The 25,920-nt window shown below is 40.3% G+C and overlaps 1 protein-coding gene across 4 annotated transcripts in view; it reads left to right on the top strand.

Annotated features, from left to right (window-relative positions):
* The window catches only part of ap3b1a (adaptor related protein complex 3 subunit beta 1a), a 257,978-nt gene that overhangs the window by 107,356 nt on the left and 124,702 nt on the right, over positions 1 to 25,920 (top strand). For all 4 annotated transcript variants that reach the window (XM_080189336.1, XM_080189334.1, XM_080189335.1 and 1 more), the window contains exons 8-15: positions 1,379 to 1,534; positions 4,496 to 4,593; positions 6,610 to 6,664; positions 6,772 to 6,843; positions 8,861 to 8,923; positions 9,969 to 10,101; positions 19,191 to 19,300; positions 21,626 to 21,802. In XM_080189336.1, coding sequence (XP_080045462.1) covers positions 1,379 to 1,534; positions 4,496 to 4,593; positions 6,610 to 6,664; positions 6,772 to 6,843; positions 8,861 to 8,923; positions 9,969 to 10,101; positions 19,191 to 19,300; positions 21,626 to 21,802 — 864 coding nt within the window. The remainder of the gene's footprint in view (positions 1 to 1,378; positions 1,535 to 4,495; positions 4,594 to 6,609; positions 6,665 to 6,771; positions 6,844 to 8,860; positions 8,924 to 9,968; positions 10,102 to 19,190; positions 19,301 to 21,625; positions 21,803 to 25,920) is intronic.

Genomic DNA, 25,920 nt, shown 5'->3' with positions numbered 1-25,920 from the left:
CTGCTAATTTCAGAATCCTGGTTTTAATGATATCCATTTTGCATCCCTACAATATTAAGCCATCATGCATCCCTACAATATTAAGCCATCAGTATCAAAGCATTTCTGCTTTGATACTGGTTCCGAGTTGAGTAAGCAAACAGATTGTACAATTGCAAAATTAATATGTAGAAATGTTATGCTGAAAGTTAAATCTTGAGGAGGAATGGAAGGTTTGCATTCCACACTCACCCCCTCCCCGCCTTCACTAAAGATATGTTTTTTTAAAATTTAGTTAACAGCAAAGCTCAAGAATTTCAGCTGTTAGTAAGCTAATGTTTCCACAATTCACATCTTGCCACTAATTGAAGGTTATTTACTGTTATGTACAGCTATAAAGTGCAGCTTCTTGTTGAGTGGCTTTGCTCAGTGGAGTTGATGGCTTGCTGTCATCTCTGTGGACAGCTAATGCACTTAACAGCACTGTCAGTGCCTGTTGTGAAAATAGGGTAATTTTAGGTTGTGTTCTGAATGGAGCTCTTGATGGGACTGATTTAGGTCTGCTTTTTCTTCACTTAGTGGTAGTTAATTTATTTATTGTGCTTTTGACAGAAAAGGCAACTGTTCTGTGACTTGAGTGCTTTTCAAAAAACAACATCCTTTACCATGCTTCAGATGAGTTTTTTAGTATTTACCTGGGCATCTTTGGGTTGTCCACTGTAGGCTTGAACAAGTAATTTAGTTATCAGTTGAAACTAGTCTCTCATGTTGACGATACAAGTAAAAGCCTCCCTACACTTTTAGAATTGAGAAAATAATTAGCTTCTATGGAAATGAGTCCTTAATGGGGCCAAAAATAATTGGATGCACTGAATTTCATGTTTAGTTTGGAAATAACTTCTTTTGCTTGATGGAAATCATCAAATTTGCCACAAAAACAGAAAATATATCTGAATATGAAGCAGATTAGGATCAGCATAACCTGCAACTTTGAATTGTACAGCTGACACACAACTTGGGTGCACTGTAATCTGTGTTTTATAACATTTGTGTCTTAAAATGTGCAATGAAAATGACATGAAGTTGTGTACAAGTAATTTTTTTCACAACATATTGTACTGGACATGGAAACAATGCCATAGAAGTTAACAGTGTAAGAGGAGGCTGTTCAGATTGTTATCTCTTTGTTCAAATTGAACATGGTTTTATCGGGCAGTGATTATGAATACTGCATGCAGATATAATAAAAGTTGACCCTTTATAATTTCCAATTGCTATAATAGAAGCTCACTAATATAAGCAGTGTTATATTTTTGCTTGGTTGATACAGTTGCAGTTTTTGAAAGCTTGTAGCGATGGATATGTTTCTGTTAGAATTATTTATTCATTTTGTTTTCAGGAGGAGTTGCTGGATGAAAAGAATGAGAAAACGTTCTACGATTCCGATGAAGACCAGAACAGGAGTAGTGTTGCTAAAAAGCCCTACATAATGGACCCAGATCATCGGCTGCTCCTCCGGAATACCAGGCCTTTACTGCAAAGCAGGAATGCTGCTGTATGCATCATAATGTCATATTACCTTCATTGTTATCAGTAAACCCATGTCATTTTTGATATATACACGACTAGTAAGGGAAGGAAAATAGCACAATGATGTGTCATCTTTCCAGTCAGATTGCCTCTAAATGGTATGTAGTGGCTTCATATCACTAATGCTTCATTCGACTGGTAGTGAAAGTGGAGCAAGTGTGCTTTTGCTGACTGGCATTGCCATTGCATGTCAGTCAAGGAAGAACCATGCACGCACAGGCCCATGTTTGGTTGTCTTCTTATCAGCCGTCAACTCCAATGGACCAGAGGCGATAGCACAGTCGGTTCTTGGCTGTCGTTGAAATGGAGCTGACGTGAGGCCTGACTTCTGAAAAAAAATTGGGAATTTAAGTAAGAGGTTGTCCACTGGTTGAAGCTAGTGCGTTGCCACTTGCCCAAGAGGGGACAAGTAGAGAGCCATATTGCCAGAATGGTGCGATAATAATGCAGGACTTGCACGCTGGAAATGTGTAATCTAATGTGACAGTGCAACATCTAGCATAGGTGTTGCTGTTTGGTGAATGTTATTTGTTTGCATTTGTCCTGCTGGATGAACATCACCCTTTAATAAAGCACTGTATTTCACTGAAGGAAAAACAATGATAAAACCACTTTTCTGGCCAGGGGAAAGTGCTGGATGGCCAAAATATAACGGTTTAGAGATGAAATTCCAAAGGACGTGAGGTGAGGGAGTCAATGGAAATTTAAGTGCAGATGCGATAGGTGAAATGGTGGCTGTCTCCCGTGCTGTAACAATTCTGTGAAGATTAGAGACTTGTAGCCTGGAGAATGTCAGTGAAATTAGGGATTGTGATGATGGGGACATTTGAATATGTTGAGAATTATAAATCATGACGAGTATGAACCTGCATAGATTATGATGGCTCAGTGGGGCAGAGTAAGGAAGGGTACAGCAGCAAGGTTGTGGTGAGCTGAAATTTATGGCGAATGGGAAGGTGGTCATAAGAATTTTAGTACCGGAGTCTAAAGGTAAGAAAGGGATGAATATAGATTTTAACAGAAAACTCAGTGAAGTTGAGGTTGGGACAGAAACAACAATCTGCCCTTCCTCACTAAATCCAGAAACTTACTGTCCTCTGGCTGCCCTCTGTTCAATTTCCTTCACAGTAAGAAATCTCACAACACCAGGATCACAATTTCCTTCAGCCCAGTTTTTGTACTATCCATGTTGCTGAAACTGCCGTGATCATTTACTGTCATCTCCAAAGATGCACTCCAGAGATGTGCAGGTTAGGTGGATTGGCCATGCTAAATTGCCCTTTAGTGCAGTGAGATTAGCGGGATAAATACATGGGGCTATGTGAATAGGGCCTGGGTGGGATTGTTGTCAGTGCAGGCTTGATGGGTGGAATGGCTTGCTGCAGTGTAGGGATTCTCTGTTTCTATCTGCTTTGTCTTGAATTGTGTTGCCTTATCTCTCCTTTAACCCCCTCTAAAATTTAACATAGCTGACTATGCTCCACTTTTCCACAGTGTTCCCTACGTGGCTGAACATTGGGGAATTGTTTTCACTTATTTGGCCAAGTCTGTATGCTTTTGCAGGCAGATTATTTCTGTAAAATTTTATCCTGTCACCAGTGCATTTCATAACTACTGCAAAGCTTCACTTTTGACTCCCTATTTGTCCATATGTGGCCCCTAAGTGCTTTCAATAGGCATTCACCTTGATTTCCATTGATAAGGTGATTACTCTGCGCTCTACCTCTTTTCCACTACTCCCAACTTCATTACAATTCCTACATTGTCTGATTGTTTGCCTGAAGTTGTTGATGAGCCAGAGTTTTCTCCATTTAACACTGGCAAAAAGGGAGACAACATATTCAGCTTCTGTCAAAAACTCAAAGATCTTGATCTTCAAGCCTATCCTCCTCTGTTGCTTTTCAAATTGAATCCAATGGTGCAGTGTGTTGGTGTGCCACCTGATTTTTGAGCTAAGCTTCTAATCTTTTCTCCTATCCACTTCTCCAGCATCATTTTTCACCTTGATTGTATTATCGTTGAGAGGCCCCTCTTCACCCTTCTTATCCCTGGGTTGAATGACAGTGGTGCTCCAACACTGGTTTCTAGAGCTCCATCCTATGCAAACTGTGAACTCATCCAAAACTAGAGGCCCTCCGTTCCATTCCAACCCACCCCTTCACTTTCTGCACTGAATTCAAAATTTTGAGCCTGACTTACAAATGCTCAAGTCTTCTGATTTTTGCAATCTCCCTTGTATTATGTGCCAAATCACGTATTCTGGTCTACTCAATAGTGTCATATTCAATTGTTGTAGATCCTTCAGCTGACACTCTGAATCACGCTCCAATTCTCTTGTCTGTGCCACTTCACATTTTCAAAAACCTCCTCTACGTCCTGTTTTCAAACATGGCTTTCGCTACCTCCATAGCTTTATTGCAAGTGATCAGAATGGCCTTTGAGTGCATGATTACATCATCTCACAGCAGAGATAAATCCTTTCCTCATCAAATAATGGGACAGATTGGGAAAATTGGGTCTGTGTTCCCTAGAGCCTCAAAGAATGAGGGCTGAAACTTGCAAAGTTCTTACAAGGCATGACATGATGAATGAATGTTTCCCCTGGCCGATGAGTCGAAAATCAGGGGGGCATAATCTCACAATAAGGAATAGGCCATTTCAGATTTAGGTGGGGAGGAATTTCTTCATATACAGGGATAGTGAATCTTAGGAATCCTCTTCCATAGAGCCCGTGGAAGCTGAAATCATTGAACATGTTCAAGATAGAAATCGATTGATTTCTGGAGAGTCATGACGTCAGTGGATATGGAGTTAATGCAGAAAAGTGACGTTCAGCCAAATGGTCAACCACGATCGAATTGAATGACAGGTGGATGTTGAAGCTGATGTTTAATAATTGAGTTATAAAGTTCTTTACTTTTTTCAGGTGGTAATGGGGGTTGCTCAGCTTTACTGGCACCTTGCGCCAAAGTCTGAGGTCAACATTGTTGCAAAGTCATTGGTTCGGTTGCTTCGAAGCCACAGGTAAGTTACTTGTTTTAGTCTACTTGCAGAAGTGCTCTCCTCTAGTGTGTCAAGGGTTCCATTCATTTAAAACTAATAGAAGGTTGATGTCTCAATACATTTGGAAAGTAGACTGTTGGCTTCAGTTTATAAATGTCTGCAGCTTTCAAGACCTGAGCTTTCAGATTCAGTGTGTTTTTTTTCTCTGAAACTGCTCAGGCGTTTAACTCTCCCTCCTCATGTAGTTAAAATTGCACAATTGAGTCACAGTTTGGAAAGTCCCTTGGTTCAATCCCTCATCTTTTCTGAGGTAACTAATCTCTGTTGGATAGAAGCAAAATACTCTATGCTAGAGATCTGAAATGAAAAAGAAGTGCTGGAAAAACCCAGCAAGTCTGACAGCATCTTGAGAGAGAAACATGGTTAATATTTTGAATGCAATGTGACTCCGGAATCTGTTGGAATGGTGGTAAGGTAACTGGAGTTGACTCTGGATTCTGTGATTTATCGAAGATTTGCCCGTCATGATTGCTATCCAGGGACTTGATCCTAGAAATATCCATCGCTGGATGTCAGATAAGGACAGGATCAAGTTAGTGCATTAAAGTCCCCATTCTTGTTTAAGTGACATTTAAGGTTGGGTTCAGTATAACTAAATGTTTTTACTTTGGAGCAACCCTAGTCATTTTAATGTGAGTTGACACTTGGCAATCATTTGGGACTGATGTATAGAACCAAGACAATCCATTCCTGGATGCTACCTTTGACTAGGAACTTAATTGGACCAGCAAGAGCAATGATGTGGAGATGTCGACGTTGGACTGGGGTAAGCACAGTAAGAAGTCTCACAACACCAGGTTAAAGTCCAACAGGTTTATTTGGAAGCAAACGCCGCTAGCATTCGGGCCTCTGACCCTTCGTCAGGTGAGTGGAGAGTTCTGATCACAAACAGGAGATGTAACGACACACACTCAGTTTACAGAATAATGATTAGAATGGGAGTTTTTACAGCTCATTGACTCTTTAAAGGTGCAGACAATGTGAGTGGAGATAGCATTAAGCCTAGATTAAAGAGATGTGTCCTGTCTCCAGACAGGACAGTAAGTGAGATTTTGCAAGCCCAGGCAAGTCATGGGGGTTACAGATAGTGTGACATGAACCCAAGATCCTGGTTGAGGCCGTCCTCGTGTGCAGAACTTGGCTATCAATTTCTGCTCAGCGACTCTGCGCTGTAGTGTGTCGTGAAGGCCCCCTTGGAGAATGCGTACCTGAAGATCAGAGGCTGAATGCCTGTGACTGCTGAAATGCTCACCAACAGGAAGAGAACACTCTTGCCTGGTGATTGTCGAGTGGTGTTCGTTCATCCGTTGTTGTAGTGTCTGCATGGTCTCCCCAATGTACCATGCCTTGGGACATCCTTTCCTGCAGCCTGTCAGGTAGACAACGTTGGTCGTGTTGCAAGAGTATGTACCGTGTACCTAGTGGATGGTGTTCTCACATGAGTTGATGGTATCCATGTCGATGATCCGGCATGTCTTGCAGAGGTTGCTGTGGCAGGGTTGTATGGTGTCTTGGTCACTGTTCTCCTGATGGTTGGGTAGTTTGCTGCGGACAGTGGTCTGTTTGAGGATGTGCGGTTGTTTGAAGGCAAGAAGTGGGTGTGAGGGGATAGCCTTGGTAAGATGTTCGTTTTCATCAATGACATGTTGAGGACCCCTGAGAAGACTCTAGGCTGGTCTGAAATGACATCTCTCCAGTTAAAATGAATGGATTATACAAATAGCCATTAGTAATCTGTTACTGAGCAACTGGGGAAAGAAGTGAAAGTGTAAATTACCATGACTAAGTATTCAAAGGAGGAGCTTTTTTCAGTTTTCCATTATATACTTTACAAGAGCACTGCATTTTAAAGGAGAAATATCTTCCCTCCTGTCCAAGCTTTCTTGAAGTATCTAAAATCTCAACTGTGTGAAAGATTTACCCTTGAACAATTACTGTTCTTCAGTAACTCTCCCATTGTTTCTCTTCAATATGCAGGGAAGTGCAATACATTGTTTTGCAGAACATTGCCACAATGACGATACAAAGGAAAGTATGTTTACATTAGTTTTGATTTAGACAGAATTGTCAATTATGGATACTTCTGCATTTTTGTTCTTTAAAAAGACTGTATAAAAAAGGACAAATCTTCTTCCACAGGGGATGTTTGAACCATACTTGAAGAGTTTTTATGTTCGATCAACTGATCCAACACAGATAAAAATTTTGAAGGTATAGCACTTTATTTGACTCTGTTTATCATTATGTCACCTTGTTAACATATGCAATTAGAATGCAGATAGTGTACCATGTACAATAAACCTAATCAGTCAACTGGAAGGAAAACACTGTCGCAGTTGTTTCCTGGCTAGACTTGCAGACATTTTTTTGATGGTGAGACACCATTTGATGCATAATGTTAAACGGCGAAATTGTACCAGCACTTCCACCCGAGGTTCATACAATCCTGTCTGAGACCAGCGGAGAATGCCATTCTCTGAGCCTCACCCACCCTTGGAATCAGGGCAAGCCTGCCAGTAAAATTCTGGCCAAAATGTAAATTTAATAGTTCAAAAAATAGCTGTGTGCTGTTTTGCAGCATTTGCTGAAGCACGTGCACTTATATCCACACGTCTGTTTTAACTTGATCTAAAAACAAAAACCTGTTTATTTTTGGCACTGAGCTTATTCAGTTTAGAATCGATCTATAGTTTTGGGTCTTGTATAGTTTCTACACCAAGTATACATTTAGCAAACTGCTTCATGTAACACTTTTGACCTGTCACAAACAGCATGTAAAATGTCTTTTGGATGGTTCCAGCTGAGTTAGTTTCCAGTCTACTTATCAATGAGAGCTGCAAATGGAGTTACAATAAGCAGCTGTCAATGCAGACTTAAACAGCTGCTGCTATTTGCTTTAATTCCATTAACTTAGCGACATAAAATGTGAAAGTGAAAAAGGTCAGTGAGCAGCAGATCTACAATCCATGTTGAGGATTCGAGGCCACCTTATAATTTCCTGAAGAGCAAAGTTTGCAGAAGTTCCCAAAGCTTATCAAGCACAGTTTACTAGTATTTGTGAATCCTCATATTTTCTTGACCCAAAATAATGAATTTTTTGAAAGTAATAGTTAATATTGGCAGGAACATTTGAGGTTTAAAGTTTATTATTGTCACAAGTAGGCTTACATTAACACTGCAAAGAAGTTACTGTGAAAATCCCCTAGTCGCCACACTTACGCACCTGTTTGGGTACACTGAGGGAGAATTTAGTACTTAACCAGCACGCCTTTTCAGATTGTGGGAGGAAACCAGAGCACCCAGAAGAAAACCCACACAGACACAGGGAGAATGCGCAGATTCTGCATAGACTGAAGCCAGGAATTGAACCCAGGTCTCTGGTGTTGGTTAGCACTGCTGCCTCAACGTGCCACTGTGCTACCTACTCAATCTGGCCTTTGCACAAATGTGAACACTTTACAGCAACCTGCCACTCCAGGAAAGAAACATGCCTAATAAATTGTGTTTTCAGAACCAGAGTGAGATGCAAGACAGAGTTTTTCTTGATATTTTTTGCCACAACGTTTCTGCCTCTCCAGAAGCTGCTAATCCTTGCTGGTGCATGTTTGGAGGGGGGAGGGGAGCAAATACTTCAACTTGATAATTTGGCCATTGACATTTGTTATGGTTTGGATAAGTTCTCTTGGTAACGAATTTGACTGAAAACTTTCAGTGAATGATCATTTCTATCCATCCTCCTTCCTTGCTAATTGTGACTCCTCCTATATTTATACGTATCAACATTTTCTCATTGCAAGGTGAACAAAAGTTGCTAACAGTCATGCATGAGCTGACCTGTTTAATTGGTACAAAGAATTTTAAACACTCCTTGCCTCCTTTGTATTTATGATCTTCCATCCAGTTTGATGTTAATAGCAAGTTTTGAATTAAAAGTAGTATTGCTCTTAATTTTTTTCTATAATGAACACCAGGGACCCAGTGCAAGATGCTGGTGACCACTTTTCTCTATCTCCCTCCCCTGATAAGTGGTCTTTTACGAAAATAAGTAAGCCAGTTAAAAGCAGATGCTGAATTTAGTTTGGTTTTCATTTGAAGCTCTGTTAAATGCTGTGTTTTATTTTTGTTTTTAACTAGCAGAGTATATATGATTTTTGCTGTTGGTGTTTATATGAATGTTTGGCCACAGCTCTGTTATTCCTCGAGTGAAATGTTTTATTTTTGTATACAGCTTGAGATTCTGACAAATCTGACCAGTGAAACCAACATATCTGTAGTTCTGCGAGAGTTTCAGGTGGGTCCAATAACAATCACTGCCTGATTTGACATTTTCCATTCCATCAAATTATTAATATTGCGAAAGTTTTAAAAGTTTAAAGTTAAAGTTTATTTATTTGTCTCACTAGTAGGCCAATATTAACACTGCATTGAAGTTACTGTGAAAATCTCCTAATCGCCACACGCTGGCACCCGTTCGGGTACACTGAGGGAGAATTTAGCATGGCCAATGCTAACCAACACGTCTTTCGGACTGTGGGAGGAAACCGGAGCACCCAGAGGAAACTCACACTGACACTGGGAAAATGTGCAAACTCCATACAGTGAGCCAAGCCAGGAATTGAACCTGTGTCCCTGGCACTGTGATGCAGCAGTGTTAACCACTGTGCCACTATACTGCCCCTGCCACTGTGCCACTGCAAGTTAGGATATGGGTTGTAAATACATGTAGAATGCTCACCATTTATTTAACATATTTGAATTCTTACAGTCTGTTTTAAACAGTTTGTAATAGTTGCAGGCAAATGAGTTGATTTTTAAAAATATACTTTCTGCCTGGAATATATCCCATACATCCTTGTGCCATTCCCCAGTGGATGGTAAAATAAGTGTTCTGTTCCCGAGTCTCTGCTAACATGGCTCCTGAATTGGCTAAATAATGGTGTGCAAAGGTTGAGAGTATCCATAACTCTAGAATCCAAATGTATGGAATTAAACGAGTTTAGGTATCGCATCTCCACTCATTACACCCATAGATTTACTGGAGAACAGGAAATTATAAATGCACCACTGCATCTTGCCACTTGGTGGCAGTGTGTCAATGCATTTCTGCTGTTTGGCTCAGTTATCCACCTATTGGTTATTTTAAATATTTCAGTCTTTCAGTACCTGACTAAGTTATAGCGTCTAAGTTAGTGTATGAAGTTAATAATGGAGCAGTGCACTTTTAAACCCTGCACTTACCAGATAACAGTTTGTTTATTGTAGGGTATGGGGTGTGGAGTGGTGAACATCAGTCAGAGTAACTTGATTGTCTTTTACCCATTCCTCCTCTTGCTCAGACCTATGTGAAAAGTCAGGACAAGCAATTTGCTGCAGCCACAATTCAGGCAATTGGAAGATGTGCCACCAATATTTCCGAAGTTACAGATACGTGTCTCAATGGATTGGTGTATCTGCTATCTAACAGAGATGGTAAAACATGTTACTTTTTAAATTGTTAATTGCATGTTTATAGTTTTCTAAGGAAAAAATTCATTATTTTAAATAAACTAATAATTATACATTTTAGAAAGGAAATCTTTTCATTAAAATTAATGAGCTGGATCATTTTCTTGGAAGAATTTTTTTGTCCGACAAAGCCAAACTCTGACTTGATGCTTTCTGACTGATTTTCAATTAACTGATGAATGATGTTAGTGAACTGTTCTCTCCAGTTAGGGTAGCTGGTTCTTGAAACATGATAACCTAACTCACGGGTTCTAACCTTCAATGATAGATCATAGATTCCCTACAGTGTGGAAGGAGGCCATTTGGCCCATTGAGTTTGCACTGACCACAATCCTACCCAGACCCTATCCCATAACTGCACATAACTACCCTGCTAATCCCCCAGATACTAAGGGGAAGTTTACCATGGCTAACCCGCACATCTTCAGAGCGTGGGAGGAAACCGGTGCACCAACACAGATGTGGGGAGAACATGCAAACTCCACACAGATAGTGACCCAAGGCCAGAATTGAACCCGGGTTCCTGGCAGTATAAGGCAGCAGTGCTAACCACTGTGCCACCATGCCGCCTAAATGAATTGTCTAATCCTTGCATGTATCCATAGGCACAAGTCCAATTTTCAAAAATGCATTCTCGTAACTCCTTGAGTGACACAAGACGTAATGTGGATTGTTGAGTTGCTTTATTTTCCACTGAATGTGCAGAATAACAGTTAAATCAAATTTAACCTTCTTCTTTTAAGTCTGATCTTTCCCCGCCTTTTAAAGGGAAATATATTGCACAAACACTCCTGTTTAGTAGGCGAGACGCAGTATTTTGGTCAGCTTCCCCTCTCGTTAACCTGAGATTTCCTAAAAATGCATGTGAGCTGAAAGGGGCCATTCAGCCCAACCAGGCCATGTTTATAACCAAAACACACACTTCTGGATAAATTCAGAAATTCTGGCAGCATCTGCAGAGAAAGAAACAATTAACATTTTAAGTGTGTTGGACTCTACGGAGCCTGTATTTGTTTGTTTACTCAGCACATGAGCAAGAGGGCTTAGTGGGAATACTGTCATCTCAGAAGGTGGTGGGTTTTGGTCCCACACCAAAGATTTAAGCACACGAGACATCTCAGTGCAGTGCTAAAGGAGTATTGTGCTTCCAGAGGTGCTGGCATTCAGATGAGAGGTGAAATCAAGGCTCTGTCAGCTCCCTTGGATAGAAATCGAATATCCCATGGCATTATTCAAAGAGCAGCAAAGGAGTTTTTCCACCAGTATCCTGCCGGTATTTATCCTTTTGCCAGTGTTGCTTAAGCCAATTATCTTAACTCTTATTTCTTTGCTGGTTCTGGAACCTGTGTGTAAACCGGCTGCTCTATTTCCTGCATTACAACAGACTTCAAAAAGTGCTTAATTGGCTATAAAGCTCTTTTAGACATCCTGGAACGGTGAAAGGTTACGTATAAAAGGCAAGTTTAGTTTGCAATAGCATTTGTTCCCACTTCCTTCGATGTCATCTTTTATCTATGTAAATTAATCCTGAATATTTCTCCCTTAGCCACAAACCTTGGAAATGAATTCCACAGCTCCTCAAAGATGTTTTTCCTGCCTATTGTTTTAAATCCCTTACATTCCCTTTTCCTTCTCTTCCTCCCCCTCCTCCACCCAATTACTGCACATAATATATTTCCATGTACCCTGCCCCATCCTAAAATGCCAATTTTAATGCTTCCAACGTATTGATCTCATTTAAAAAAAACTCCAATCTTGTCAAATTTTCCTTTTTGTTTGTATTTACTTTCCAGCAGATGTCGCACCTTCATTAAAGCCTCAGTATTTTACCTGTAAACATGGAATTCAATATTTCAAATAGTTCTCTAACTGAGGTTTTATATCAGCACATCAGTACTTCTTGGCCTTTGCATTCTAAACTCCTTGTAGAAAATATAGAAATCCATCAGCTTCCTTTAAAATCTGATTCAGCTGAGGTGCTGCCTTGAGTGACATGTGAATCTGTAACCCCAAGTCCCTCGACTCTGCCACTGCACTAAGAAAATTATTATTCCCTCTGCCTTTTGTATGGCATTCTATCAGCCTCAATCAGAAACTGGTCCAAAAGATGCAACAAATTCATGAGCAGGAGTTTGTTCCATAGATCTACCCATGAGCAGAAACTTCTGACGTTTAACTTCATCCTAAACTTGTGCAATTATGTCAATTGGATGCACTAATTTATGTGAATGCAATTTTGACCCTTTGTTATTTTTAAGCATCCATACCAGAGTTTTCTCCAGCACTAATAAATTGTAAAAAAGTGGAAATCATTCTTGCGGGACTCCTCTCAACCTATTCCAGTTGTTCCACAACCAAATGATATACTAGAAATATGACAATGAGTAATTCGTCTTCAGAATGCGAAGAGAAACTACCTCCCACATGAGGTGAATTGGATTTTCTTTTGGTGTGTTATGATGCAGTATACAACAGAGGGACTTGCAAAGCTGCCTAGCAAAGACTTGCAGCCACACCTTCACCCTCATTAAACTCATTGCCATGCATCCCTCGATCAATTCGTAGTCTGCCAACTCACCAAGTGTGTGTAAAAAAAGCAACTGGAATCTGTCCCCTGATTTGGATTCCCCATGTGTTGTCTTGTAGAACAGAGTATTGAGGGATTTTCTCAGAAGAGGATGGATTGAAAAACTCGCCCATTGCAGTAATATCTGTGCTCTTGCAGTGGAGATCAAACAGCCCAAGCCAAGCTGTGAGAGTAGCTAGCTTTCATTTCCTTTTTAATTGGGGAATTGTGCACAATGCAGGGAAATCTGAAAGCACAGTGGAGGATTTCATAAGTTATTTCAACAAAATATATATGCGCAGCTTGTAAAATATCTGACCCCAAAAATGATATTATCCTTATTTATACCATATGTATTGTTTTAAATGCAGGTCTGATGGAGCAGAAAATTACAGACCATTCAATCCTGCAGCAAAATAACTAAACTAGGGTAGTTTTGTCATTTGCTCCTTGGACTGCATCATAGAGGCAAGTCTTGGGGATTAATCTAAAGCTTAATTAAACCGTTAGATATTCCCTAATACTTCAGCCTTTTCTAGGCTTCACACCAATCCCTAGTGGTAGTGATTTCTTTCAGCTTATGAAGGTCACTAAGAAAATCTGATGGGTTGAATAGACAATATTCTGCTACTGAAATGTGATATTAGTGCTTTTTAATGACAGCCTGCTATTTTATGAAGCCTACAGCTAAACACTGCTACTTTTCAACTTTCATGCACAAATTGAAATTATAAGGGTAGTATACTATAGGAGCTTAAACATATTGTCAGCATTTGTGGGAGGTGAGTGGTTGCTTTTCTGTTAAATTAAGAACTTCCCATATGATTTGTATCATGAGATGTTTCTTAATAATCAACCGAGTACTGGTTTTCCACATATCACACTCTGGATTTAACAGCGGAGAAAACTGGTATAGCTTGAAACATTAGAATTTGTACAGAATATTTGAACTAAAATTCTGTGCTAGGGTTTGACAGCATAAAGTTGATGTTGAATAAGTGATGGACAACGACAGTCCCATTCTCATTTGCAGAAGGCTAGATCAAGACCAGCAATTTCTGTCCATTCCTAATTGCCCTCAAAGGTGAACTTCCTATTTGCATGCAACTGAATTGCTTATTTTCAGAGAGTAGCTAAGAATCAACTACATTGCTGTGGTCTTGGTGCCGTACACCTACTGGACAGGGAAAGGGCAGTAGATCTTCCTTTTTCACAGTAATTTCATTGCAGTGTTCATGTAAGTCTATTTGTGACAATAAATAAACTTTAAAGGACAACAGTGTGTAACATTGGGTTTTTAACAATAATCGGGTCATTTCATATTCACCAATACTAGCTTTTTACTCCAGATTTAATTGAAAGCTAGAAGCAGGAAGAGGCCATTTGGCCCTTCGCGCCTGCTCTGCCATTCATTACGATCATAACTGATCATCAAATTCAGTGTCCTGATTCCTCCCTCCCTCCTTCCCACAATATCCCTTGACCCCTCTAACCCCAAGAGCTTTATCTATAGAAATATGTACAGAAACATAGATAATTGTATTTAAATTCCCTGACTGCTGTTCTGGGATTTGACCTCCTGTCTAGTTCAGTGACATAACTCCTTTGTTGCTGTATCACCCAAAGCAAGTGCTTTGGACATTTTCTTTTCTATTTCTATACTGTGCTTGCAATGGACATGACAATGGCCAGGTCACATTTTATCAATCACTTACTTACCTTGAGATGATCTCTCATTTCCCTTGTTCAGCAGTGATTCAGTCAGTGGCATGCCCCTTATTCTAAGGTTCCGTGTTCAAGTCCCACTGCAGGATTTGAGTACAAAAATCACACCTGACAGTCCATTGCAGCACTGAACGAGAGCTGTACTATCAGAAGTACTCATTTTCACTTGAAACATTAAAGTGAAACCTTCTTGGCTTTCTCAGGCAGCCATAAAAGACCTCGTGGCATTATTTTGAAGAGCAGGACAGTTATTCCTGATGCCTTGACAATACTTATCCCCTAATCAACGTCACAAAAACAGATTATCTCGTCAGTAATGCCTTGCTGTTTGTGGGAGCTTTCTGTGCATAAACTGCTGCATTTCCTGCAATGCAACTGTGGCTCCACTTAAAAAGTAGTGCAAAAGCCTGTGATCATGAGAAGAGCTATATAAATGAAGTTGATCTTTCCTTGAACGGCTATAGTCCTTGTAACGTGCGACCACAATGACCTTTTCTCTATCGTAAGGTCAGAAACGGGGATGCTCACTGTTGTTCAGCACTATTCGTGATGACTCATACTGAGGCAGTCCATGTCCAATTGCAACAGTATCTGGACAATATCAGACTTGGGCTGACAAGTGGCAAGCAACATTCATGCCGCACAAGTACCAGGCAATGTCTATCTCCAACAAGAGAAATTTTAACCATCGCCCTTGCAATGTTCAGTTGCATTGCTTTTGCTGAATTCCCCACTAACAACACTATTGACCAGAAACTCAACTGAATTAGCCACATAAACACTGGTTTTATGAGCAGGTTAGAGACTAAAAGTCCTACAAAGCACAAGTCCGGAGTGTGGTGGAATACTCTTCACCTGCCTGGATGAGTGCAGCTCCAAAAATATTCAGAAGGCTTGACATCATCCAAGACACAGTCTGTTGATTAGCACCTCCTCCACAAACATTCACTTCCACCACCATCACCAACGCACAGTGGCAGCAGTGTGTACCATCTACAAGATGTACTTCAGGAACTCACCAAGCCTCCTTAGACAACAGCTTCCAAACCCAAGACTGCCACCACCTGGAAGAATAAGGGCAGCATGCATTGTGATCGCCACCCTCTCCAAGCCCCACACCGTCCTGACTTGCAAGTATATTGCCATTCCCTTACTGTCACTGGGTCAAAATCCTCCAACTCCCTCCCTAACAACACTATGGATACATCACCTGGACTGCAGAGGTTCAAGAAGGCAGCTCACCATCACTTAGGGCATTTAGGGATGGGCAACAAATGCTGGTCTCATCTTCACGCTCACATCCCATGAATGAACTTTTTAAAAATTCCTGCCTTGAATGTTGTACAAAATGTAACGACTGAAGGATTAGGAGGCAAACTGCTCATTGCAAAGGTTTTTGCTGGTGTTGATAAGCAGCTGGTCAATTGTGATCCATAAGATACTAATTGTGGGGCACACGGTGTAATTGAAAGTGAATGAGGACAAGACATTGCTTTCTTTCATTCAGACTGCCCATTATGTGGCACTTGAGTAGCATGAATAACCTGTCACTCTTCAGCCCAAGGCTGGTTATTATCCAGTGATGCTGCATGTTGTTAAGGGCTACTTCATTCTCAGAAGAGTTGTGAATGGAACAAAACACTGATATCATCATCAAACAGCCCCAATCCATGACTCATGATGGAAGTAAAATCTTTGAAGCAGCTGAAGATGGATTGGCTGAACTCTTTTTCTGATAACTTGCTTCTGAAACTTCTACCATCTTCTCCTGCAATTTAAATGGCCTATTTCCTGGATTCCACAGTGCAAGTATTTTTCTAACACTGATTGTTGTACAGTTTTGTGCCTACATGTAAACCACAGTTCCTCAAAATATATCCCTCCTTACATAACCTACAGTTTCCAACTTCAAGTGATATGATCTCGTGGATATATGAGGATGCCATTATAATTTGCCAGTGCCATCACCAATATCGACATTAATCCCTGCTTGCCCTTGACAAATCTCCAGCCTTTTACATTAGCCTCAAATTCTTCTCGTTCAGCAAATTATTTTGCAACAATGCTCCCCTGTAAGATCAACTCAGAATTGTTACAGCACACAATGAGGCCATTTGACTTGTCATGTCCATGCCGGCCATCTGAAGAAGAAATCCAAGTGTCCTGTCTCCTCCCCAAAACCCCACACATTCTTTTTCTAATAATCCACCATACTCACAGGCAGCACATTCCAGATTTTAATCTGTCACCGTGTGTAAAATCTCTTCTTGTCTTCGGTGCTTCTTTAGCCAAGTACCTTAAATCTTAAAAGTGCTCTTATTTGAAATTCACTATCAGTTCACTTGATGCTGTCTTTGATCAACTACTAGCCACCAAATTGCCCTTTTTGTTTTTCCTCCTCCACCACCTCCCCATGCAAAGTTATCATTGCGTCCCTTTAGGATACTCTTTCAAACTCCTAACTTCTTAAAATATCCTGCTCTTGATCTATCTATCCTCTCCAATTCTCACACCTTTTCAGTGCTCTCTATCCTTTTCAGAGTTGTTGAACATGCTTGCAGCACCGTGGTTTGAATTCATTTTAATCAGGTTTTCACTTCAGCCAAGTCTAGGTTGCCCAAATGCCTTCTATGATTGCCACAATAAGGTATAACCCCCCTTTGTCACCCTTGGTTGCCATGGTGTTGGACACAGTCAACCTCATCATCCTTTTTTATCTCCTCAATCAAACTGTCTTTGTCCTTCCATTCTTCTTGTCCCAACATGATCGCTTTACCTTCAACAATAGCTTGTGCTATATTTCCCTTAAATTGGACATTAGGAAGAGTAAAAACCCCAGCAAAAACTTTGCTCCTTTCCTGTTAATTCTCTCCCCCTTTAGGCTGAAGCAGATTGTTGGCAACTTAATGTTTCATTGATTCAGAACTGAGTTTCAAACCCCAAGTTTTAAATATCATTTCTACCAATTAGTTCCACTTGTATAACATCTCTCTCACTTCTTTTTACTTCACCCTTCTCTGTCGAAATATTTTCCTCCATTTCATCCACTCCAGCCTAGATTTCTTTAACCTATTTCACGTCTCTACTTTCTCAGGAGGCAAAGGAAATTTGTCATGTCCACAGGGACATCAACTTTTACAGATGCACCATAGAAAGCATCCTTTCTGGTTGTGTCACAGCTTGGTGTGCCTCGTGCTCTGCCCAAGTCCACTAGAAACAGAACCAGGAGTGAAGTTGAAGAATGTTATGGAGATGGAAATAGGTTATCTCAGTGATGGTATAAATGTGAAAGAGGAAGCTGATCTTGGGTCAAAACACGACATCAAGCATCAAAAGATGTGGAGATAAAGACTGAAGATTTTTAAAATACAATTGGTCAAGACTTCGAATAGATTCTTAAACAAAAGACATTATCATACGTTTGATATATTGGTGGACAGGATTTCCGATATTAAACAATAAGAACAGAATGATGGCTAAGTGGGACAGGATGTGGTTAATGGAGCTTTGAACAAGACTGGGTCTTTGGAGGCTACAGGTCAGAGACTGATTTAATTTGTCACATGTATTCGTATACAGTGCAAAGTACTTTTCTTGCACAGTATTGCAAGATAGCATACCATGCATAGAGAGGAAAAGGAGAGAGTGCAAAATGTAGTGTTGTAGCTCGGTGTGTAGAGAAAGATCAATGCAATGCGAGGTAGGTTCATTCAAAAGTCTGATGGCAGCAGGGAAGCTATACTTGAATTGGTTGGTATGCAATTTCAGACTTTTGCATCTTTTTCTCCGACGGAAGGTGGAAGAGAGTATTTTTGGGGTGCGTGGGGTGCTTGGTAATGCTGGCTGCTTTTCTGAGGAAGCAAGAAGTGTAGACAGAATCCATGGGTGGGAGGCTGGTTTGAGTGATGGACTGGGCTTCGATCATGACACTTTCCTTGCACGTTGATGAAATTTCTTGCAGCAATTGTTCTTCTCAAAAATGATTATTAATGCAAGTTATTGTAGCTGAAGTTTCTCAGTGTTCCACCCAATATGTTGCTTTTGCTCTTAATACATAGAACGTCATCTTTTGTTTCAAATGGTCCATCACACTTGATTGCTGCAAGATGTATAGTGTAACCATGCCAAGCTCTTAGTCAATTTTTTCACAGGTAGGTGAATATTTAGAAAAGGGAGCCAAGTACTATTGCATTGGTATCACTTTTAGTAGAAGGACAGCAGGTGCCAGACGAGCTTTTAAAATCCTTTGTTTTCAGTAACAGGAAACTTTTTAAGTTCGAGAAATTTCACTGCTTTAACCAAACAAAAGCTTGTATAAATTTGTAAGTGCATCCTCTTCTCTCCTGAATGTGAGATTGAATTATTGCTCTCTCTTATTCGCTTGTTCTGGTGCAAGCATTGAACAGGGCATTCAGATATCAACAGTCCACAATGACACAACAAAAATCCAATACATGAAAAGGCAGTTTTGCCAACTTAAGCTCACCCCTTGAGCAAAGTCACTCTTCGAGCTTCAGATCGATTATGGATTTATTTTCCTTGGTGGTTTTTGTTCTTGATTAAATATATGCAGATTTAAAATTTGTTGTAAACTATTTGAAAATGAATTATGGCAATAAATGCGACAACTAGTAGTCCAATTGCATCTCATCTCACCTCGAGCAAAAATGTGAACGGTCACAAGCAATTTACAAGGTCTTGGTGAATTGTGCACTGATTTTATTGAAGCCTGGTTTTATGTCAATTACTTTTCGTTCGACAGAAAATGTTGTTGCAGAAAGTGTAGTCGTCATTAAGAAACTACTCCAGACGCAACCATCACAGCACAGCGAAATTATCAAACATATGGCCAAGCTTCTAGGCAACATTACAGTAAGTATAAATTAAACAGTAATGTCAAAGGAGAACAGATGTGTTCGTTTTAGCTGCTAATAACTTGAGAGTTCTCATGAATATTGTTTTTTATCGCTGACTTATTATGATGTGTTCCTCCACTTATGCACCTTTGGCAATCTGATGACATCTTTGCAATGTTTTCCTGATCATAAACTCAACAGATTTCAATGTATTATAACATGTACTATTAATTCAGATGTATGCTATATCCTGGTGTTGCCAGTGCTTGTGATTTTATTCATGGTTTATTGATTTTTGTATTTTTGTCTTAATGCATGTGATTGATTCATGGGGGTCACAGTCAAAGAGAATCTCATCCCAATTTCCTCTCATCCTAGTGATTCATATACTTAAACACAAGTGCAAAATCAAAAAAATGCAAGTGTTGACAATTGAGTGTTTTTTGTGTTTGTTGTAATGCTCTAACTTCAAACTGCATTGAATATATGAAAAACGGAAGAAGGGATCCAGTAGCTCCCGAGACTCAGAAGGAAATGAGTTGCATTGGTCCACGGAACTGGGATAAGTCGTATATGCAAGCTGGCAAAATGCCATTACACCATCCACTCCGATCTTCTTCAGCCCCACCCCCATGTAAATGGTGTAATCTGTTCTATTTATTCATTAAAAACATTAGCCAAGGTAATTTGATCATCTAACCTCAACACCTTCAGACTCTTTTCTTCCCAAGTGTAATATCCAATCCAATCCTATTTTGTCATGTGTCCGTTGTTTTTGTCCGTTGTCCTGAATGAAATGATTATTTCAAATCTTTATCCCTATGTTTACCACATTTCTTGAGTTATTTTAAGCCTCCTGGCCCTATATTTCCAGCTTGATTTGTAGAATCCCTACAGTGCAGGAGGCCACTCGGCCCATCGAGTTTACTGACCACATTCCCACCCAGACCCTATTCCTGTAACCCCATGCATTGACCCTGCTAATCCCCTGACACTAGGGTCAATTTAGCATGGCCGATCAACCTAGTCCACATATCTTTTGGATTTGAATTTGATTGTGTTACGTTACTTAATATTTCACGTTTAACATTGTCCTTTTGTAGACTTTTTCTTCCACTTTTGTAACTCATTTTTATTTGGAATCAATATTATCACTGTTTTTAATATTTTATTTCCGATTCACCTGTTTGTATTATGGTGATTTAAGAACATGGACATCCAAATTCCTCTCTTCCTATCCTCTTGCCATTAAAAAAATATTTTGGTTTGTTTTTTTCAGATTTCCCCCTTTCTCACATTGGAAATGCAGCTCCCACAGCTTTATCCATTCATTTAATCTGAATTTTTGTAACTTCCAGTTTTTATCCACGCAACTTGGTGTCATCTTCAAACTTGCATATACAACTATACCTTCTTTCCTCCAAGTTTGGAATGTGGGAGTGTGTGTGGAGTTGCATGTGTGCAAGTAATATAAAATCCAAGGCCCTGCAATAGAACCCTGTGAGGCACCATGTTACAACTCAACAATCAGGATACATGTTTGTTTCAAAATGTGGTAACAGCTGTTTGCTTCCAGTCTGGTCGAATATCAGTGCTTAGCCTGGATACCCTTTGTGCTATCTGACCAAGGGACTTCCATAATCCCCTTTTAACTTTTTAATCACTTCTATCATGCTGACTTCAAAATTCTATCATGTGCACTCAGTGTTTTTCCTTCATGCCACTGGTTGTATTTTACAAGTTTAGGAGAAGTTCGTGAATACCTGACCCCAGTGCACTTAGGAACTGTTGAAGTAAACAAGTTAGTTGTATGGGTTGCCTTCACGCTTCCTTCAGTTTTTAAATATCTTGACTCAGATAATCGAGTTTTTTAAAATGGTTAATGCTGAGAATGTTTTTAGGACCAGACTTCTAATTGCTTTTTTTATGTTAGGTAATAACTTTCTTTTCATACTGTTCCTCTTGTGTAACCAAGGAAAATGTGCACATTTGTGCCTCACACATTTAAATAGTACACTATATAATTTTCATGATTATCAGCGTATTCAAGTGACTCAATGTTTTTCCAATGAATTTCTGCGTGCCTACCTTAAAAAATGTTCTGTATTAATGTATTACTAATCTTTGTGCCATACAAATTGAAAACTGCTTTTTACATTGAGTTTGAGCACTTGCTTTCTCTCTCTGTCTTCTCCCCACTCCACCCTTCTCTCTCTTCCCCTCCCTCTCCATCTCTCTTTCTCTTTCTCTCTCTCCACCCCTCCTCCCCCCACCTCCCCCTCTCTCTCCCCTCCCTCTCTATCTGTCCCTCTACTTTCTCTCTCTGTCTCTCTCTCTCTAGGTACCCATGGCTCGAGCAAGCATTCTTTGGCTGATAGGCGAATATTGCGAACGTGTACCAAAGATTGCACCAGATGTTCTGAGAAAAGTGGCAAAAAGCTTTACAAATGAAGAGGAGATAGTGAAACTACAAATTCTTAATCTTGGAGCTAAACTCTACTTAACAAATCCCAAGCAGGTGAGAACTCAACCAAAAGATAGCATTTTTTTCCTTCACAGCCATTCAAGGTTTACGATTGGCTTTACATTCTTAATAATATACTTTAAACTTCTGTATATGCTTTTTCTTCTTCTAAGTAAGTGACAATTATCATCATACAAGGAAAAAATGAATATGGAATGTTAAATGTCTACATTTTAAGTTTGATCTGATCCATAGGGTGCCACAGTGGCACAGTGGTTAGCACTGCTGCCGCTCAGTTCCAGGGACCAGGGTTTGATTCCTGGCTTGGTCACTGTCTGTGTGGAGTTTGGACATTCTCCCTGTGTCTGCATGGATTTCCTCCGGATGCTCTGTTTCCTCCCACAGTCCAAAGATGCTAAATTGCCCCTTAATGTCCCAAGATGTGTAGGTGAGAGAGATTAGCGGGATGACAGGAATGGGGCCTGGGTGGGATTGTTGTCAGTGCTGACTCAATGGGCCGACTGGCCTCCTTCTGAACTGTGGGGATTCTATGATTACCACTGGACAGCATTGAATTATTGATCTTTTGACCAAGGAAAATTTGTTCAACTGTTCACTTTCCACTTCGAGTGAAATAATTGCACCATCTCATTATGTATCAATAGTGAATGAAAAGAGAATTTGGAAATGTGTGAAAGATCACTGAGAGTCTGTATTAGAGTATATGGTCTGTGGAAAAAGAGCTCTTGATCGATGAAATGGTTTTCTGTCCTTCTATTGTAAATTTATGGTCTTATGATGTATGATACAAAACTTGTCATGTACAGCTGAGTGAAAAGGGAAAGTTTACGCTGATGAATCACTTGAATTTGGAAATTCAAAATTGTGCGGAGGGTGTGGAGAGTCTGCAGAAGGATCTAGATAGGCTGGGTGAATGGGCCAGGAAATGGCAAATGGAATTTAATGTTGGCAAGTGTGAGGTGGTCCACTTTGGTAGGAAGAATGGTAGGAAGGACTATTACTTACGGGGCGAAAAACTGCAGCAGGCGACAGTGCAGAGGGACCTCGGGGTCCTTGTGCATGAGTCGCAAAAACCCAGCTTGCAGGTGCAACAGGTGGTCAGGAAGGCAAATGGGATGCTGGCCTTCATAGCGAGGGGGATTGAATATAAAAGTAGGGAAGTCTTGCTGCAGCTGTATAGGGCATTGGTGAGGCCGCAACTGGAGTACTGTGTGCATTTTTGGGCGCCGCACCTGCGCAAAGATATTTTGGCCTTGGAGGGAGTGCAGAGGAGGTTTACTAGGCTGATACCGGAGTTGAGGGGGTTGAGCTATGAGGAGAGGCTGAATAAACTAGGCTTGTACTCGTTAGAGTTTAGAAGAATGAGGGGAGATCTCATTGAGACGTATAAGATGATGAATGGGATGGATAGGATAGAGGTGGAGAGACTCTTCCCGCTCAAAAAAGACAGTAGGACTAGGGGGCACAGCCTCAAGATAAAAGGGGGGCAGTTTAGAACGGAGTTGAGGAGGAACTTCTTCACTCAAAGGGTGGTGAATCTCTGGAATTCTCTGCCCGTTGAAGTGGTGGAGGCTGCCTCGCTAAATATTTTTAAGACGCGGGTTGATGGGTTTTTGATAAGAGAGGGGATTAAGGGTTATGGGGAGAGGGCAGGAAAGTGGAACTGAGCAGCGACAGATCAGCCATGATCTTATTGAATGGCAGGGCAGGCTCGGAGGGCTGGATGGCCTACTCCTGCTCCTATTTCTTATGTTCTTATTATGTTCTTATGAATAAATAGTTGCAAAATAAGCCTTTATGCGTTTTATCTGTTTCTGGATATTTTGAGTTTTAGAGCCTGTAATTTTAAAATTGTCTCTTGGAAATTAGTTTTCTTGAGGACATAAGAAAAAGGAGCAGAAGTAGGCCATCTGGCCCCTCGAGCCTGCTCCGCCATTCAGTAAGATCATGGCTGATCTTTTCGTGGATTCAGCTCCACTTACCTACCTGCTCACCGTAACCCTTAATTCCTTTACTGTTCAAAAATTTATCCATCCCTGCCTTGAAAACATTCAAAATTATTGCAGATTGACAAATGTCACAGATCTATTAATTGTTGCATATTAATTTGAGAGTTCATACTTGAAGAAACATGTGAATATAGAACATAAAACAGTATAGCACAGTACAGGCCCTTCAGCCCTTAATGTTGTGCCGAACTATATCCAATCCCAAGATCAAGCTATCCCCTCCCTATAATTCTGGAGTGCTCCATGTGCCTATCCAATAACTGCTTGCAAGTTCCTAAAGTGTCCGACTCCACTATCACAGCAAGCAGTGCATTCCACAGTCCAACCACTCTGAGTAAAGAATCTACCTCAGAGATCCCTCCTATATCTCCCACCATGAACCTTATAGTTATGCCCCATAGTAACAGCTACATCCACCCGGGGAAATAGTCTCTGCATGTCCACTCTATCAATCCCTCTCATCATCATATAAATCTCTATTAAGTCGCCTCTCATCCTCCTCCACTCCAAAGAGAAGAGCCCCAGCTCCCTTGACCTTTTCTCATAAGATCTACCCTCCAAACCAGGCAGCATCCTGGTAAATATGAAACCGAAGAGATTCGACCCGTCTGCATCTTTCTGTACCAAAACGTTTCTATTGCTGAAATGTTCTACTTTGATATGCATGTTTAAAATAAACCTTGCTTCAGAATCTCTCTTCAAATTTAAAACATGGTGAAATCCTACCAGAACTTGCCACTTGTTCATATGTAAATGCTAACTTTTGGGCTTAAATTATAAAATTAAACAATGCTGAGTCGATACAACGTCCCAGAAAATGGCATCAATTGGCACTTGCTTTAAGATTACAATTAATCTGAAGTTGATGAAGGAAATGTCACAGTTGGGCTGCTTTTCTGCAACTGGGGTTGTATGATTGAGGGAAGAGGCTTCGATGTGAAAAGCACTACATTATGCCTTCCCCCAAGGTTGTTTAAAGTTAATTAATGTAAATGTTTGTTAATGTAAGCCTTATTTATGATTAATAATAATATAGTTACTATGAAATTCGCCTAGTTCCCACACTCCAGTACCTCTTTGGGTCAATGCACCTAACCAGAACGTCTTTCAGAATGTGGGAGGAAACCAGGGCACCTGGAGTAAACCCGCACAGGGAGAACGTGCAAACTCTACACAGTTCCCAAGCTGAGAATCAACCCCAGGTCCCTGGCACTGTGAGACAGCAGTGCTAACCACTCTGCCACCGTGCTGTTTAATTTTGGCCTAACAGAGATGTATTTTATTCCCCAGTGCTAACATTTTGTGCTTTGGGTCATTTATAGCTCATTTGAGTTCATTTAATGACTTGAAATTGAGGATTACTGAAACCTTGTCTCATGAAATCATGTATAGCAGTGTTATTTGGAATTTTAGCCCCTCCAGCCATTAGTGCAAGTATAAATGTGTCAGCTAGGAAAATGTTCACAAAAACTGGACATTTCTGTACTTTGTTTATTCGTATGATCCCTTTACCGTCATTAGCAATAAATGATCAAAATGTGGATGAAAATAGTCATGCATTGCTTGAAGCAAAATTTAAGAAGAATGTGTCTTTGTTTGTAAACCTGATTGTAGTGACAAATAACAGTATGTGAGGGTAAGATCTGGGTGGAATGGCAGTAGGACTGTTTTCTCTGATATGCTGGTAATCATCAACTGAAGCTGTGACACTGGAGTCACTTACCTTGGTTGTAGAGGGCATCAGCAGCTAGTTACCCTGAGATGGAAATGGCTAAATACATTGCAAATAATTTGCAATAATACAGTTCACTGATTCATATGGCTTAGTTAATGGTTCATAATTCAGTGAGCAGCAGCTAAGTGCATTCGAGCTCTGGGCACTGCACATGCTTTGGGGCAGTGTTGCATCATAAAGCTAACCTCTTTGGTAGAAATGTGCCTAGCCTAATATCATCTGATATGTTGATGTCCTGCATATTTTTCAGATTAAGTTTTGAGTGCTATGTTTTTAGTTGTATTTCTACATTCATTATCCTCACGTAGACTCTTCACCAGCTTTGCCATATATGATTATTTTTTAATGATGCCTTTCTTTCCACTTCAGCAGTTTAATAATCTAGCGCCTGGCTTCTTCTCAGGATT

This window comes from Carcharhinus amblyrhynchos, chromosome 5 (assembly GCF_965287045.1).
Source record: "Carcharhinus amblyrhynchos chromosome 5, sCarAmb.v2.hapA, whole genome shotgun sequence".
Lineage (NCBI taxonomy): Eukaryota > Metazoa > Chordata > Chondrichthyes > Carcharhiniformes > Carcharhinidae > Carcharhinus > Carcharhinus amblyrhynchos.
The sequence above is the reverse complement of the archived record's forward strand: the minus strand, read 5'-3'. Positions and strand labels throughout refer to the sequence as shown.